The 17,595-nt window shown below is 32.5% G+C and overlaps 2 protein-coding genes across 2 annotated transcripts; one reads left to right on the top strand and one right to left on the bottom strand.

Moving 5' to 3' along the window:
• The first annotated feature begins 10,184 nt into the window (after window positions 1-10,184).
• On the top strand, window positions 10,185-13,221 carry LOC139857778 (pentatricopeptide repeat-containing protein At3g49710). The gene has a single exon (XM_071846615.1). It carries the CDS (start codon window positions 10,185-10,187, stop codon window positions 12,345-12,347), a length of 2,163 nt encoding a protein of 720 aa, XP_071702716.1. The 3' UTR covers window positions 12,348-13,221.
• On the bottom strand, window positions 12,488-13,691 carry LOC139859417 (probable pectin methylesterase CGR3). The gene is made up of 5 exons (XM_071848209.1): window positions 13,578-13,691; window positions 13,405-13,492; window positions 12,944-13,318; window positions 12,798-12,853; window positions 12,488-12,715 (listed from the first exon to the last, which is right to left on the bottom strand). Exons 1-5 carry the CDS (start codon window positions 13,689-13,691, stop codon window positions 12,563-12,565), a joined length of 786 nt encoding a protein of 261 aa, XP_071704310.1. The 3' UTR covers window positions 12,488-12,562.
• Between the last annotated feature and the right edge of the window lie 3,904 nt (window positions 13,692-17,595).

The following is a 17,595-nucleotide window of genomic DNA, read 5'->3' as shown; positions in this document are numbered from 1 at the left end:
TGTTAATGTTAATATAAAGATTTACAATTGGGCGTCCCTATAAATTACCATATACACTCAATCGGACACGATGGGCGGGGTATTTATATGTACGAATAATCGTTCATTTAACCGGACACGGGAATGGATTAATAGCCACTAGAATAATTAAAACAGGGGTGAAATTATGTACAAGGACACTTGGTATAATTGATAACAAAATATTAAAACCTTGGGTTACACTCAGTCGACATCCTGGTGTAATTATTAAACAAAGTATTAAAATCTTATTACAGTTTAAGTCCCCAATTAGTTGGAATATTTAACTTCGGGTATAAGAATAATTTGATGAGGACACTCGCACTTTATATTTATGACTGATGGACTGTTATGGACAAAAACCAAATGGACATATTAAATAATTCAGGACAAAGGACAATTAACCCATGGGCATAAAATTAAAATCAACACGTCAAACATCATGATTACGGAAGTTTAAATAAGCATAATTCTTTTATTTCATATTTAATTTCCTTTATTTTATATTTAATTGCACTTCTAATTATCGCATTTTTATTGTTATTGTATTTAATTGCACTTTTAATTATCGTACTTTTTAATTATCGCAAGTTTATTTTATCGCACTTTTATTATTCGCAATTTCATTATCGTTATTTACTTTATGCTTTAATTTAAGTCTTGTATTTATTTTTAATATTTTACATTTGGTTTTAAATGCGACTAAAGTTTTAAAATCGACAAACCGGTCATTAAACGGTAAAAACCCCCCTTTATAATAATAATATTACTTATATATATGTATTTGTATTTTTATAAAAGAAAACTAATATAGCGTTAAGCTTTGTTTAAAGATTTCCCTGTGGAACGAACCGGACTTACTAAAAACTACACTACTGTACGATTAGGTACACTGCCTATAAGTGTTGTAGCAAGGTTTAAGTATATCCATTCTCTAAATAAATAAATATCTTGTGTAAAATTGTATCGTATTTAATAGTATTTTCTGCTAAAATTAATAAGCTATTTTCGTATACACCTCGCGAAACATCAATCACAATTTCAACACCACAGCTACCTAAGTGTTGGGAGATTCAAATGTTCTAAAAAGAAAATGCTATCTAGAGTTAGTTGTTCTGTTCTCGTGTAGTTCCGAGAATGGAATCCGATTGGTCTTTTTCGCTAGTAGACACTAAAGAACTAGTTTTCTCCCCCCATTCTGAATTTTATTTTGTTTTGTAGGTTTGTATAAAATTAATATGTTTTTTAAATTTATGATTTATGTGAATTTAAAAACAAAATTTTACTTTATTTCATTAAGTTAAAAAAAATGATTTCTAAAATTCGTCGTGAGTTAAAAACTAGATCATAGAATCGAAATTGCTTTACCCAAATACGGGGCGAAAAAATTTTTGTTATCATTATTTTTAATATTACTGATCTAAAGTATGCCAAAAAAATTAAAAAACCTGAAAATCTTTGTTTTTAAAACAATCGCTTTAAAATGACAATTTTTAAATTTTGTCGAGGGACGGTCTAGGTAAACATACCGAAACTACCTAAAGTAAAAGGAAACAAAATTTTAAAAAAATTATTCATTTAAATTATTTTAATAAATAAAGGTTTTATAAAATATATATATATATATATATATATATATATATATATATATATATATATATATACATATATATATATATACATATATATATATATATATATATACATATATATATATATATATATATATATATGTTTGTAGTTTATTTTATGTACAAAACAGGGTAAAACAGCGCATTTTCAAAGACTGACATTAAAGTTCAGCAAAAGCTACTAATTTTGACGACAAGACACAAAATATCAAATGTGATATAAAATAATATGTTTGCAAACTCAGTATTTTTAATCACTTTTCTACACTAATCATCCTCATGAATTTATAATTATAGTCTGATTTCATGCAAATGAGGGCATTGTATGATCTCAAGTGTGGAGAAGGGTTATAAATTCTCTCGAGTTTACACTTAGTTTAATTGCCAAATTTTGTGAAAATTTGAAAAATTTTCAATTAAATGAATTCAAAATCATGTTTATACATATTTATGAACGATAAAACTAGGTGATAATACCGAAATTATTGTTACCTCGGAAAGGACATAAATTGAGAAACAATCCAAAACGCTTGAATTCATTTAAAATGGAATAGAAGAAAATAAAAAGGCAAAGAAAGACATATATCACATATTTTTGTACAAGATTATTGCAGGTACTTTTGTTTTGGACGATACTAATCAGTTTTACCCAAATTACTGTAATATATTTGAAAGAAAGATGGATCTACACGATGAATCAATTCCATCATTAAAAGGAAGTAAAGTCTTCCGAAAAGACACACGCTTCTTGATTTAGGTCAAGAAGTTGTCGCCCAGACCAGCTGTAGGTTGACGAAAAATCTAGAAAAGTCATCTCTAAAATTAGCAGGAAATCCACGGACCTCAGCATCAAACAGGGTCGCCAAGTGGTTAGACTTATCCTAACCATGAGAGGATCTGCCTCGTAAAATGGGGAGGGGGCCGTGTAAATTAGCTTGATAAGACTAATGAATCAGACCCCCAGAAAGGATAATCTCCTTAAAGATTAAAAATCATCTTTTAAGCCTGATATTACTCAATCCTTGAGATTGACCTTAAAGATTGAGAACTACAAACTCATGGAATTCAATGATATCTAAACTCGAGCTTGAACGAGAAAATATTTTGATCAAAATTAAAACCGATTCGTTTTCTGAAAACCTATTTTCAATGCGTTCATTACCATTGAACGTAAAATCCTAAGATTTCATCATAATTCATTAGGTCACCTGAATCAAATCAGGTGTCAACTGTAAGAACGGTGGTTGCATAGCATGGTCAAAGACAGGACCTTGTGCCAGACTGAAAAATTATAGGGTGATCTTTACTATTTCTCCTACAAAGGATAGTAATTGCATCCGACACATTTTTGACCATAATTAAATGCATGTCATTAGACATTGCCTTAACAGTTGCTTGTTCAACGCTTTCCTTTACAACCGGACGGTAGTTTACCGAAATGTAATATACGGAGCAAGTATACTGGACGTGTTGCTTCCCTAATACAAGGTTAGCAAGTGGGTGACACAAAACCATAAGTTTTGAGCTAAAATTTTAAAATTTGAAACCCACACAACCCACAAAAACATTTTGCAAACACCGGTGAAGGGTTATTCCGGAAAACTTATCTAGAGTAAAAGCTAGAATGAATTTTCAAAAGATCAAATGTTTTCATAAAGATCCAATTTCCTTAAAGGATCTAAAATTTTATAGTCATGTGGGACTGTAAACCACATTGTTACTATCATTGTTTATACCGCCGTATCAAAATCACTGATGTATAAAGTGTGAGAATAAAAAAGTGATTCGAGTGAAATGTGATTTAATTTCAAGTTCTGTATTGGTTGAGGACAAACAACGTTCAAGTGTGGGGATATTTGATAATGCTAAAAAGGAACATATATTTCATAGCAATATCCTTCTAATATGTAAAGCTTTTAGTTGTAATTGTTCTATTTTTTAGTAATAATCGTTTATATTAAATAAGTGCGAAGACAAAAGAAGAAAATGAAGATTTAAAGACGCAAATGACCAAAAAGCTCAAATGTACAAGATGCAATCCAAGTGGTTCAATTTATTGATGAATAACGTTTAAAATGACAAGATTACAAGCCGCGAAACGCAAAATACAAGATATCTAAGCGTACGAAAAGACGTTCGAAAATCCGAAACCAAGACATGAACCAACTATCAACGGAGCTAAAAGTACAAGTCAACTATACACAAGAATATAATATAATATATATATATAATTATATGAAATTATATATTATTATATTATATATTATAATATTCAGCAGCCCATGTTTAACTCAATTTGGTGAGCTAGAATCCGAAGTTCCGCACTCGCGGAGCTGTAAGGCACAAAAGTACCGCACTCGCGGAGATGTACAGTTCAAAGTGGGCCTATAAAAGCTCACGCATTCTGCTCGAATTCTGCAACCCATTTTCTATCTATCTCTCTCAATTTATATTTATATTTATATTTATATTTTATAATTTTAATTTTAATTTTAAGTTAATAATAATAAGGTTATTGTAAGAATGTTTTAAGGTTTTGTAAGTCGGAACTCTGTCCGTGCAACGCTACGCGATTAAATACCACTGTAAGCTATGTTCTTCCTTTTTAAATTAATGTCTCATAACTAAGTTATTATTATGCTTATTTGAGCCGAAGTAATCGTGATGTTGGACTAAAATATTAAGACGGGGTCATTGGATTTTGTACCATAATTAGGGTTTGGACAAAAGACCGACACTTGTGAACATTGGACTATTGACTATTAATAGGTGGGGGGTATTGTCTAATTGAATGACAATTCATTGGAACCTATCGAACCTATCTTCAAATTAGTTAATCTAATAATTATTAAAATGATTACGAATGTCCTATTTAGTGATGTTTATACAACATCATTTACAATCATTTAATTAATTAATTGGATTGGGTAATTGATTATTCATTATGGACAAAGTGAATAAATTAATGTATCATGGACTAATTAAAACAGGGGTGGATTACATACAAGGATAATTGGTGTAATTGTTAACAAAGTATTAAAACCTTGGATTACACGCAGTCGATAACCTGATGTAATTATTAACAAAGTATTAAAACCTTGTTACAGTTCGAATCCCTAATTAGTTGAAATATTTGACTTCGGGAATAAGGTTAATTTGACGAGCATTTTATAATTATGACCGATGGACTATTATGGACAAAAACCAGATAGGTATCAAATAAACCAGGACAAAGGACAATTAACCTAGGGTAATAAATTAAAATCAAAACGTCAAACATCATGATTACGGAAGTTTAAATAAGCATAATACTTTTATTTCATATTTCATCGTACCTTTATTTACTGTCATTTTAATTACTGCAATTTACTTTATCGCAATTTAAATTCTGTCATTTATATTATCGTCATTTATCTTTACGCTTTATTTAAAATCGACAAACCGGTCATTAAACAATAAAACTCCCCTTTTATAATAATAATAATACTATTATATTACTAATATATATATATATATATATATATATATATATATATATATATATATATATATATATATATATATATATATATATATATATATATATATATATATATATATATATATATATATATATATATATATATATATATAGACAAATATAATTGTTTAAAAATATAGTGTACTCAATAAGCCGTCTCCCTGTGAAACGAATCGGACTTACTAAAAACTACACTACTCTACGATTAGGTACATTGCATATAGTGTTATAGCAAGGTTTAGGTATATCCCATAAATAAATAAAAAAACTTGTGCAATTTCTTCGTATTTCGTAATAAACAATAACAGTATTTCGTACACCTCCGCTGCACACATCACTGCCTCACTCATTTCTTCCTCTTCGGACTTGGTTCGTTTCGCTAATTTCCTCGGGATATATGGTGCTCCCCTAATACGAGCCATTCTTTTCTCAAATGGTCTAGAAAAACCTGGTGGCTTAGATGTTCCCGGGTTATAGTGAAAGTTTAAGAAATACGGGTGTTTACGATACACCCCATCAGGGTACTTCATGTTAACATAAAGTTCATCGGTTTTGGGCTCGGGTTTTTCTATTTTGATGTCTTTTCCCTTATTGTTTTCTTTTGCTTTTTCAAATTGGGTCGAGGTAATTTCTATAACATCATCGGAATCCTCATCGGGATCCGATTCATCAGAAAACTGGTAATTTTCCCAATATTTTGCTTCCTTGGCGGAAACACCATTGACCAGTTTTAACTTTGGTCCATTGGTTGAGGATTTTCTTTTATTTAACCGTTTTTCTGTAGTTATTAATATTTCTTCCTCCGGAACCTCTTCTTCTTCCGGTTCCTCCTCTTCCTGTTCTTCCTCGGGAATTTGTGAATCTTCCCAAAATATATTCGACTCTTCATTATTATTACGTGAGTCGATGGGATTTGTACTAGAGGTAGACATCTATCACACAATATCAAACATGTTAAGAGATTAATATATCACATAATATTTACATGTTAATAATATATAGTTTCCAACAAAAAGTGTTAAGCAATCGTTTTTAAAGAAAACACGGTCGAAGTCCAGACTCACTAATGCATCCTAACAAACTCGGTAAGACACACTAATGCAAATTTCTGGTTCTCTAAGACCAACTCTCGGATACCAACTGAAATGTCCCGTTCATATCGATTATAAACGTTTCATATTAATTGATTTCTTTACGAGGTATTGACCTCTATATGAGACGTTTTTCAAAGACTGCATTCGATTTTTAAATCAAACCATAACCTTTATTTTATCGATAAAGGTTTAAAATATTATGACGTTTATCAAACAATGATAATCTAAAACATAGCATTTTCACATGACCATTACATAATGGTTTACAATAATATTACACAACAATATAAGTCTTCAAATGCAATTTTTAAACAATATTATACAAGCATGCAGACTCCAATCTTGTCTTTATTTAGTATGCAACAGCGGAAGCTCTTAATAATCACCTGAGAATAAACATGCTTTAAACGTCAACAAAAATGTTGGTGAGTTATAGGTTTAACCTATATATTTATCAATTCGTAATAATAGACCACAAGATTTTTAATTTCCATTTCTCAATAACATGCAAACTGCATAAAAATCATTCATATGATGAACACCTGGTAACCGACCTTAACAGGATGCATATAGAATTCCCATCATTCCGGGACTCTCATCGGACATGATAAATCGAAGTACTAAAGCATCCATAACTCGGATGAGGCTTGTTGGGCCAAATAGATCTATCTTTAGGATTCGCGTCAATTGGTGGCAATTATAATAAACACAATTCTTAGGCTACCAAGCTAAAAAGGGGCATATTCGGTTCGATAATTCAACATAGAATGTAATTTTGATCACTTGTGTCTATTTTGCAAAACATTTATAAAACTGCATGTATTCTCATCCCAAAATAATATATTTTAAAAGTGGGACTATAACTCACTTTCACAGATTTCCTTCGTCGAAAAAACAACACTTGGCCACGGGTCGATTCACGAACCTATAACAAATATGTACATATATATCAAAGTATGATCGAAATATATGCACAACATTTTTTTATTACGTTTTAGTGATTTAAGTTTATTAAGTTAACAGTCCAACGTTAGTAATCTACAATTAGTTGTCCACAGTTAGATGTACAGAAATAAATCAATATATATTATCTCGAATCAATCCACGACCCAGTGTATACAAGTCTCAGGCTAGATCACAACTCAAAGTATATATATTATTTTGGAATCAACCTCAACCCTGTATAGCTAACTCAAGCATTACTGCATATAGAGTGTCTATAGTTGTTCCGAAATATATATATAGATGGGTCGATATGATATGTCAAAACATTGTATACGTGTCTATGGTATCCCAAGATTACATAATATATGTTAGAATACATGTATAATACAATATAAGTTAGTTAAGTTATGATTTGTATAGATTTGTTATAAATTTCACGTAGCTACAACAAGCAAAATTATCCAATCTTGTTTTACCCATAACTTCTTCGTTTTAAATCCGTTTTGAGTGATTCAAGTTGCTATGGTTTCATAATGAACTGAAATTTATGAAACTAAACAGAAAAAGTATCAGTTTATAGTCAGAAATACACGTTACAAGTAAATTTTGTAAGAGATAGTCATTTCAGTCGAAAGAACGACGTCTTGATGACCATTTTGAAAAACATACTTCCACTTTGAGTTTAACCATGATTTTTGGATATAGTTTCATGTTCATAAGAAAAATCATTTTCCCAGAAGAATAACTTTTAAATCAAAGTTTATCATAGTTTTTAATTATCTAACCCAAAACAGCCCGCGGTTTTACTACGACGGCGTATGTCCGGTTTTACGGTGTTCTTCGTGTTTCCAGGTTTTAAATCATTAAGTTAGCATATCACATAGATATAGAACATGTGTTTAGTTGATTTTAAAAGTCAAGTTAGAAGGATTAACTTTGTTTGTGAACAAGTTTAGAATTAACTAAACTATGTTCTAGTGATTACAAGTTTAAATCTTCGAATAAGATAGTTATATATATATATATATATATATATATATATATATATATATATATATATATATATATATATATATATATATATATATGAATCGAATGATGTTATGAACATCATTACTACCTCAAGTTTAGTAGGTAAACCTACTGGAAATGATCAAAAATAAACTTGAACTTCAAAGGATCTTCGATGGCTTGGAAGTTCTTGAAGTAGAATCATGACACGAAAACAAGTTCAAGTAAGATTTTCTACTCGAATTAAGATAGTTATAGTTATAGAAATTGAATCAAAGTTTGAATATGAGTATTACCTTGAATTAGAATGATAATCTACTGTAAATAACAAAGGTTTCTTGATCTTAGATGATTACTTGGAATGGATTAGAAAGCTTGGAAGTAGACTTGCAAACTTGAAAATATTCTTGATTTTATGAAACTAGAACTTATAGAATTTATGAAGAACACTTAGAACTTGAAGATAGAACTTGAGAGAGATCAATTAGATGAAGAAAATTGAAGAATGAAGGTGTTTGTATGTGTTTTAGGTCGTGATATATGGATTAGATATAAAGGATGTGTAAGTTAGTTTTCTTGTAAATAAGTCATGAATGATTAACAATATTTTTGTAATCTTGCTAAATAATTCATACTAGATTACAAAGAATGATTCCCACATGTTTGATGACTCATTAAGGGCTGCTAAGAGCTGATCATGAAAGTGTATATACCAATAGTATGTACATGTAGGAGCTGTGTATTGTACGAGTAAGAATACGGGTGCATACGAGTAGAATTGTTGATGAAAATGAATGAGAATGTAAATGTAAACATTTTTGTTAAGTAGAAGTACTTTGATATGTGTCATAAAGTCTTTCAAAAGTGTACTAATACATCTTAATAAACTACATGTATATACATTTTAACTGAGTCGTTAAGTCATCGTTAGTCGTTACATGTAAGTGTTGTTTTGAAACCTTTAAGTTAACAATCTCATTTAATGTTGTTAACCCAATGTTTATTATATCTAATGAGATGTTAAATTATTACATTACAATGATATTATGATGTATGAATATATCTTAATGTGATATATATACATTAAAATGTCGTTACAACGATAATCGTAACATATATGTCTCGTTTCGAAATTTTTAAGTTAGTAGTCTTGTTTTACATATGTAGTTCATTGTCAACATACTTTATGATATATATAATTATCATTTTATCATGTTAAATATAGTGTAACAATATCTTAATATGATACATATGTATTCAGTAAGACGTTGTTATAACGATAATCGTTATATATACCGTTTCGAGTTTCTTAATTCAACAGTTTCATTCTCATGTATATATCTCATTGTTAATATACTTAATGAGATACTTACTTATCATAATTTCATTTTAACTATATATATATATCCATATATATATCATCATGTAGTTTTTTTCAAGTTTTAACGTTCGTGAATCGCCGGTCAACCTGGGTGGTCAATTGTCTACATGAAACCTATTTCAATTAATCAAGTCTTAACAAGTTTGATTGCTTAACATGTTGGAAACATTTAATCATGTAAATATCAATTTCATTTAATATATATAAACATGGAAAAGTTCGGGTCACTACACCGACGTATAATATATAAGCTCATGAATTCTACAGTACATTAAAACCAATTGATGACAGAGATAGGTTCCCATAACCTTATATACATACATTTCTATCTATCAGTTTTCGATGTGAGACTATTTTGTTTGTCCTTAATCATTATCCAACACTGGTAACCAACTTTGCAAGCAACATATAGCCCATCTAATTGAATAACCAAAATTGGGCCGAATATCCAGCCCATAAAAACCACTTAACAATACAAATTTGGGCCTGAAATCCAGCCCATCCACCACCGCCATCTTCATTTTCAATCACCTGCAATTTTTCTTCTCCAAAACACATGTCAGCCAAAACTTTATATTTATAAAATGAACCAAATTTTATCATGGTCTTTGCATAACTTCACTAATTTGCTCAAAACATGCATTTCACAGAGAGATTTAATAACAGGAAAGACCTTACACACCATCTACATCAAAACCCTAATCCCAAATTCAACCTATCTTTCAAATCACTTCATTCTCCTTTACTCCAAATGCCGCCGTTTATCCGCCGCAAGGAACGCCTTTGATGTCGTCCCACACCCAAACGTATTCTCCTTCAACACCATTGTCGCAGCATACGCTAAAGAATCACAACCCACCATTGCCCGCCAACTGTTCGACGAAATTCCTCAACCAGATATTGTGTCTTACAACACCCTCATTTCGGCTTACGCTGATCGAGGTGAAACCCGTCCTGCTCTTGACTTGTTTATGGAAATGCGTGAGTTGGGTTTTGAAATGGATGGGTTTACATTCTCTGCTGCTGTTACAGCAGCTTGTAAAGATTTTTGCTTGATTCGTCAGCTTCATAAATTGGCAATTTCGGGCGGGTTTAATATGTATACCTCTGTGAATAACAGTCTCATTACTTACTATAGCAAAAATGGATATTTGGATTACGCAAAATGGATTTTCAATGATATGGGTAGTGATAAAGATGAGGTGACATGGAATTCGATGATTGTGGCATACAGTCAGCATCGAGACGGATTAAAAGCACTTGCGTTATATCGTGAAATGCTTCATTTGGGTTTAAGAATTGATATATACACTTTAGCTAGCGTATTAACTGCGTTTACCTGCCTTGAAGATTTGCGTGGAGGGCTTCAGTTTCATTGTCAGTTAATCAAGAAAGGGTACAACCAGAACACACACGTGGGAAGCGGTTTAATTGATTTTTACTCGAAATGTAATGGGGGTATGTCGAATTGTAAGAACGTGTTTGATGAAATAATCGGCCCCGATTTGGTTCTATGGAACACCATGGTTTCAGGGTACTCTCAAAAAGACGATTTATCAGAAGAGGCTATTACTTGTTTTATAAATATGCAACGCGAAGGTTATTGCCCGGATGATTGCACGTTTGTTTGTGTAATTAGTGCAAGTTCGAATCTTTCTTCACCAAATCAAGGGAAACAGATTCATTGTCTTGCACTTAAATCCGATATTCCATCGAATAGAATATCCGTAAATAATGCTCTAATTACCATGTACTCTAAATGTGGAAACTTGAAAGATGCACGCCAAGTGTTTGATAATATGCCTGAGCATAATACTGTCACATTAAACTCATTGATCACAGGTTACGCGCAACATGGATTGCAAACAGAAGCATTAGATCTTTTCAAACATATGCTCGAAGCAAATATATCACCTACACGTATTACATTCGTATCAATATTATCTGCTTGTGCACATACAGGAAAAGTTGAAGAAGGAAGAAAGTATTTTAATTTAATGACCGAGAATTATGGTATACAACCGGATGAAGAACACTTTGCTTGTATGATAGACTTATTCGGACGGGCGGGTAAACTTGATGAAGCTGAAAGGTTTATTGAGAACATGCCGTTTAACCCGGGTACTGTAGGATGGGGTTCGTTACTTGGAGCATGTAGGACCCACGGAAACTTGGAGTTAGCGGTTAAAGCTGCAAATCAGTGTCTTTTACTTGATCCTTCTAATGCAGCCCCATACGTGATTCTTGCACATATGTACGCGAAAGATAACAAATGGGACGAAGTTGCAATGATAAGAAAGTCTATGAGAAACAATGGAGCGAAAAAGAATCCTGGGTGCAGTTGGATCGAGATAAATAAGAAAGTGCACGTGTTTGTTGCAGAAGATAGTTCACACCCAATGTTGAATGAAATTGCAAGGTTTTGGGAAGAATTGGTAAAGAAGATGAAGCGAGCGGGATATGTGCCAGATGTCAAATGGGCATTGGTTAGAGATCATGATATAATGGAAGATGAAAAAGAGACGAGTTTAGGGCGTCATAGTGAGAAATTGGCTGTTGTGTTTGGATTGTTATCAACTAAAGACGGGCAACCGCTTTATGTTGTGAAGAATTTGAGAATTTGTGGTGATTGTCATAACGCGATCAAGATTATATCGAGTTTAACGCGTAGAGAGATTACTGTAAGAGATGCTCGTCGATTTCATTGTTTTAAAGATGGACAATGTTCGTGTGGAGATTATTGGTGAACCTTTTTTAATCACGTAGATTCAAAATATTCTTTCAAATTGTTACATAAGTTACATCATCCATAAAGAATAGAATTTTGCTAACGAAAGACCTAAAAGTTGTTGTTGACGTGCATAATTATATTGTACATAGCGGTTGAGATTGTCTTTTTGATGGCGGTTATACAAATGTATAGTGAATTTATGCACGTTAACGACAGGCCTAAGTACAACGATCAGTGATATGATTTGAGGTGGAAAATTTGGCATGTTGGTTTGTATGAGATCTCAGAAGCAGCCTGATTGAATTTCTTCAGTGCTGTTTCATTCTCTTCAAGACTCGTTTGAACGAAGAACCGGGCCCACCAAGTAGTGCTCCGCGTTTTACCCTTCACAAATACTGAATCATTAGCCTTTTTGGAATGCAAAAAATGGTTAGTGGTGATTAACTGATAACCGATAAGTGCTTACTGGACGTCCAAATTTTGTTTGTTGTGAAACTCTAGCTTTCGAATGAACAGGATACCCTGTAAAAGTCCAAATTTTTATGAAGCGTAAGGCTTATATATAAGATAAAAGAAAATTAGATGTTATGTGCAATTATTAAAGCGAGTTACCGGTGAATATAACGAGATTTTGAGTAGATATTCTTGCTAATTCTGAAATGGTCTTGTTGAGGTACTTGGTAGATAAGTAATCAACTGCGTCTGAAATTATAACTAGTGAAAATGATTTGGCTCTATACGGTAAAGGGAACTTGATGTCGGCTACACGTACAAAACCCTTATGAACAAGGCCTCTGCAGTCCATGTCAGCATCCTCAATGTCATACGGTTCGACCCCCCATGCTTCGGTTTCATGTTCTTTTATCAATCGAGAGACAACAGAACAACTATCGGGCCCTACATGTAATACCCTATGCATGCTGTCACCATATGTTTTCTTTAAAACAGGTATGGCTTGTTGAACGTCAAATATGCAACTGAAATCGCCTAAAATAATATTAAATGTGTTGTAAATAAAAATTCGAAAAAAAGTTAGATAACTAGATAGAAATTGAAAAAGGTAACAGCTTTACTTTGAAATATGCTAACTTGTTTTTTGTCTATAGAGATACTGGTATTCCAAGAGCTCCTGTAAAAATAGGCAATGAAAAGAAAGCTTCCCTATATTGAGAGAAAAAAACCGAATTAACATCCGAAAGTTCAATTTGTAACATTCGTTTATATCAAATGATTATTATGTGCTTACTAGTAGTACAAAGGTAACAGATAATATAGGAGATGAGCTTGTTTTTTGATGAAAAATTGTACTACCACTACGTGTAAATCGTCTTGTGGGATGATTTCCGGGTCTTCTTGACATGGCTAAATTGTTAAGCCCGGATTCAGGATCGTTTTAGAGGTTTTGTTGATAAAATTAACAAGATTTTTTTTTTTTAAATGCAATTTAAAATGTTAGTTTTGTGATTGATTTGTATAAAGATTTAGAAATTTATGGACATGTAAAAGATGATACACAATATATGCATTCATGTATTTGTTGGTTGAGACAATGGGAAAACAGGTGGGAGGGTTAAAGAGGCTAGAAAGAAAGAAAATTATAAGCAGGTTTGTGGGGACAGTGGGTACGATGAACGGAAAACGATGTCGGATCTTGATTTGTTTGCAAGGGTGTCGGTGCTGATGATCCTACATAAAAGGATCAATCATTGATTTATTGCTTTCTTCTCACGCTAATTAACTTATAATTTACCAATTTTATGGAACTTGTCAAGGTTGTAGAATTCGCTATTCGGGATTAATCGGTCGGGATTTTAAAAGGAGTAATCGGCAAGTTGAAAATTACTCGGGGATTAATCGGACTGTAATTTATCCATTTAAATATTAAATTTTAAAAATTATATGTGTAAATATAGAAAAAAAATCATAAAGAGAAACATAAACTTTAACATAAGTGTTTAAAATTGTTCATTTTGTTCAAAAAATCTAAAGTTCTTGTTTAAATTCATGTTAAAATGTTGATCAAGTTTATCTTTGACCGACTTTGATTACCAAATTAGATTTTGACTCATCAGTTGACGTTCATCGATTATTTAAACCAATTTTATAAAATCAGAACGGATTACTCTTAAATATGATTAATCAAAATTAATCAAAGAGTAATCGGGTTTTTTGCAACAATGGAACTTGTAACACTTCATTAGAAATTTAATTCAGCGAAAAAGAAAATATATTTATTTAATTTATCATGTACTTAAATATTAAACGAGCCAAGACTGTTAAAATCAGTCGCGTATAGAAGATTTAAGATGAATTAAGAATGATTTATATGCCAACATACATGGTAATCATTCATGTATTTTGTGCTATAAGACCATTGTTAACGCGAGCGTAATCGGCTGGTTTTGGCCCCATCATGCCTTGACGGTGTCGTAACATGGCGTGATCGGCTGGAAATGATAAAGGCGTGATGGTTGCTTCACGGAAGGGAAACGGTGACTTGAAGGAGATGTGTTCCATTTTGGTTGGTGGATGATATATCCGTTGGGAAGATGCCAAATTCAAACGGATAGTTTTATAAATTATAATAAATTATAATAAAATAAATAAAATAAAACAATTTATATCTCTATAAATACAACACATTTCTATACGTTTTTACAAAACATTTCTATCATTCTCTTAATATTTGTGACGATCTCTCCAAATCCATATGGACGAACACGTCATTCATCGATTTCATTGCGAGGTATTTGACATCTATATGATACGTTTTGTAAACATTGCATTCTTTTGAAAAGGCACACCATAAATGAATATTTAAATCAAAGGTTTTCGACATCTGATGATTTCTACATATAGACAATCACCTTAAATAATAGTTTACAATAGTACTTCCGTTGACAATGCAGTCAAAATAAGATACATGATGATGATTGGTGAATGCAACGTTTCTGAAACAACCCAACCCGTATTCCATACGATAATTTTTTTTTTAAAATAATACACATTTACGCGCCAATTAAATATGTAAGCCATTCCACAAGTTCCATTTAAACGTACAACAATTTAAATGTTTACAAAAGGCACGAAGGCCGTTAATTAAGTTTAATACAAGTTTGACCCACTACAAATGATAGTTTATAATCCAAACGACACTCGAGCATGGTTTAGGGCTAAACTACCCAAAACGTTAGGCCAACTTCAAAAGCTAACCCAAAAGCACCCCCTGTCAAAATAAGCGGGAGACAACTAATCCAACTGTATGCCCTTACCCTTGTCCAAGCCGGAACCTATAAAATGGTAAACAACGAGAGGGTAAGCAAGGCTTAGTGAGTGCAACAATTATACATACACATATATTACATGCAAACACTTACCAAATCCGCATACATACTAGTTACATAATTAGCATACCTTTCACATGTATAACGCTAAGTATCACGATAACAAGGCTAGTATAACAATAGCATATAACACAACAATACAATATGCTACAACACAAGTATAACGATGATGTTCACAACATCCATAGTACTCAAGATCTCAAGGCTAGCCCAACCAATGGTATCGTCAACATCGAACTTAAATCCCATTCGCCTATATTAATGTGGTATCGTCAACACCGAACTTTAAACCCACATATGAGGTATCGTCAACAACGAACTTTAAACCCTCATCAACGTCACTACAATAATCATATGGCATCGTCAACATCGAACTTTAATTCCATACGTATGAGGTATCGTCAACAACGAACTTTAAACCCTCATCAACAACACAATATACTCTAGGGTATGGTATCGTCAACAACGAACTTTAACCCCTACCTCACAAGTAAATAAATTATATACATACATATATAATTATTCCACTCACCTTAACACTTCGGTGGTGATTTAAATGCTTCCGTATACTTCGAGCAAAGTACCTAGTACATAGGTACACATTCAATACACAACTAATGGCATTTACCACATTACTTACACTTTGAGCTTTTAATGACCCATTAGCATTTATTAGCTCACTTACACCCAAAACCGCCCATAAAGGCCAAGACTAATATTAAATCGCCAAAGCTAGTGATTTAAAGTCTACTAACATTAACTAGCACAACCTAGGGTAATTCATACCCATTTCCTCCAAACTAGGTCAACATCACCCCTTTTGACCCATTTTAACACTTACACTTCCAACTTTGTCAAACATGACCTAATTACAATTTCATCCACATTTTAACAAGTGTTTTAATGCTTACAACACCATTAACACTTACAAACCTCATTTCATTAGACCAAACCCTAGATTATGGTTGTTAGGATTTTCTTTCAACAATCTAACCCAAAATCCACCCATTTAACCCTCAAATGGGTCATACAAGTTCCAAATGAACAAACCCTAGCATAAACCAATTAAAATTCAAAACATAGAGTTGAGACTTACCAAAACTATCCACTTGTAGCTAATAACAAGGAGAACAACTTTAATTCTTGCTCCTAGGATTGATTCACAAATCTTCACCTCCAAATCTTAAGTTTAATCTAAGTGGGTTTTATGTTTTGGGGGGAAATTGTGAAAGAAAAAGGAAAAGAAATGAGTAATAGAGGATAAGTGGTTGGTATTAAAGGCTCCCATCAGATATACACGCAAAAAGACCAAACTACCCCTAAAACCCTTTTTAAATCGAGCAGAAAAAGGAGTCAGGCTAGTAGATCTGCCGCGGCGCGGCTCGTTTGTCGTGGCGCGACGTATCGAAGGAAAAACGACCCCTCTTAACATGTTTTCTGATCCAGGTTCGCTTTATTTGTCGCGGCGCGGTCCCGACCGTCGCGGAGCGGCGTTTGCCTAGGCCTGGTCACTTCGACAATTTAACACAAATCGATGGTTCAAACAACTAGCACACCTCATTCACTCTTCCTATGCACGACTAAGCTTCAACCTTAAGTCTCACACGACTCAACGCCATCGCGACACATACATATACACGCTCACGCACGCATTCATAAATATATATACATATATATATATATATATATATATATATATATATATATATATATATATATATATATATACACACACACACACACACATATATGCACTAACTCATAAACTAACACTTTGGCTCATTTAATCACATAAACGAACACGTTATAAGCGTGCTAATAATTAAGTTTGTAGCTTTAAACGCGCACGAGAAAACGGGGTGTTACAACTCTCCCCCACTTGAATCGGAGCGCGTCCTCGCGATCCAAGCCGCATGACAA

This window comes from Rutidosis leptorrhynchoides, chromosome 7 (genome assembly GCF_046630445.1).
Source record: "Rutidosis leptorrhynchoides isolate AG116_Rl617_1_P2 chromosome 7, CSIRO_AGI_Rlap_v1, whole genome shotgun sequence".
NCBI classification, from domain to species: domain Eukaryota; kingdom Viridiplantae; phylum Streptophyta; class Magnoliopsida; order Asterales; family Asteraceae; genus Rutidosis; species Rutidosis leptorrhynchoides.
The sequence above is the reverse complement of the archived record's forward strand: the minus strand, read 5'-3'. Positions and strand labels throughout refer to the sequence as shown.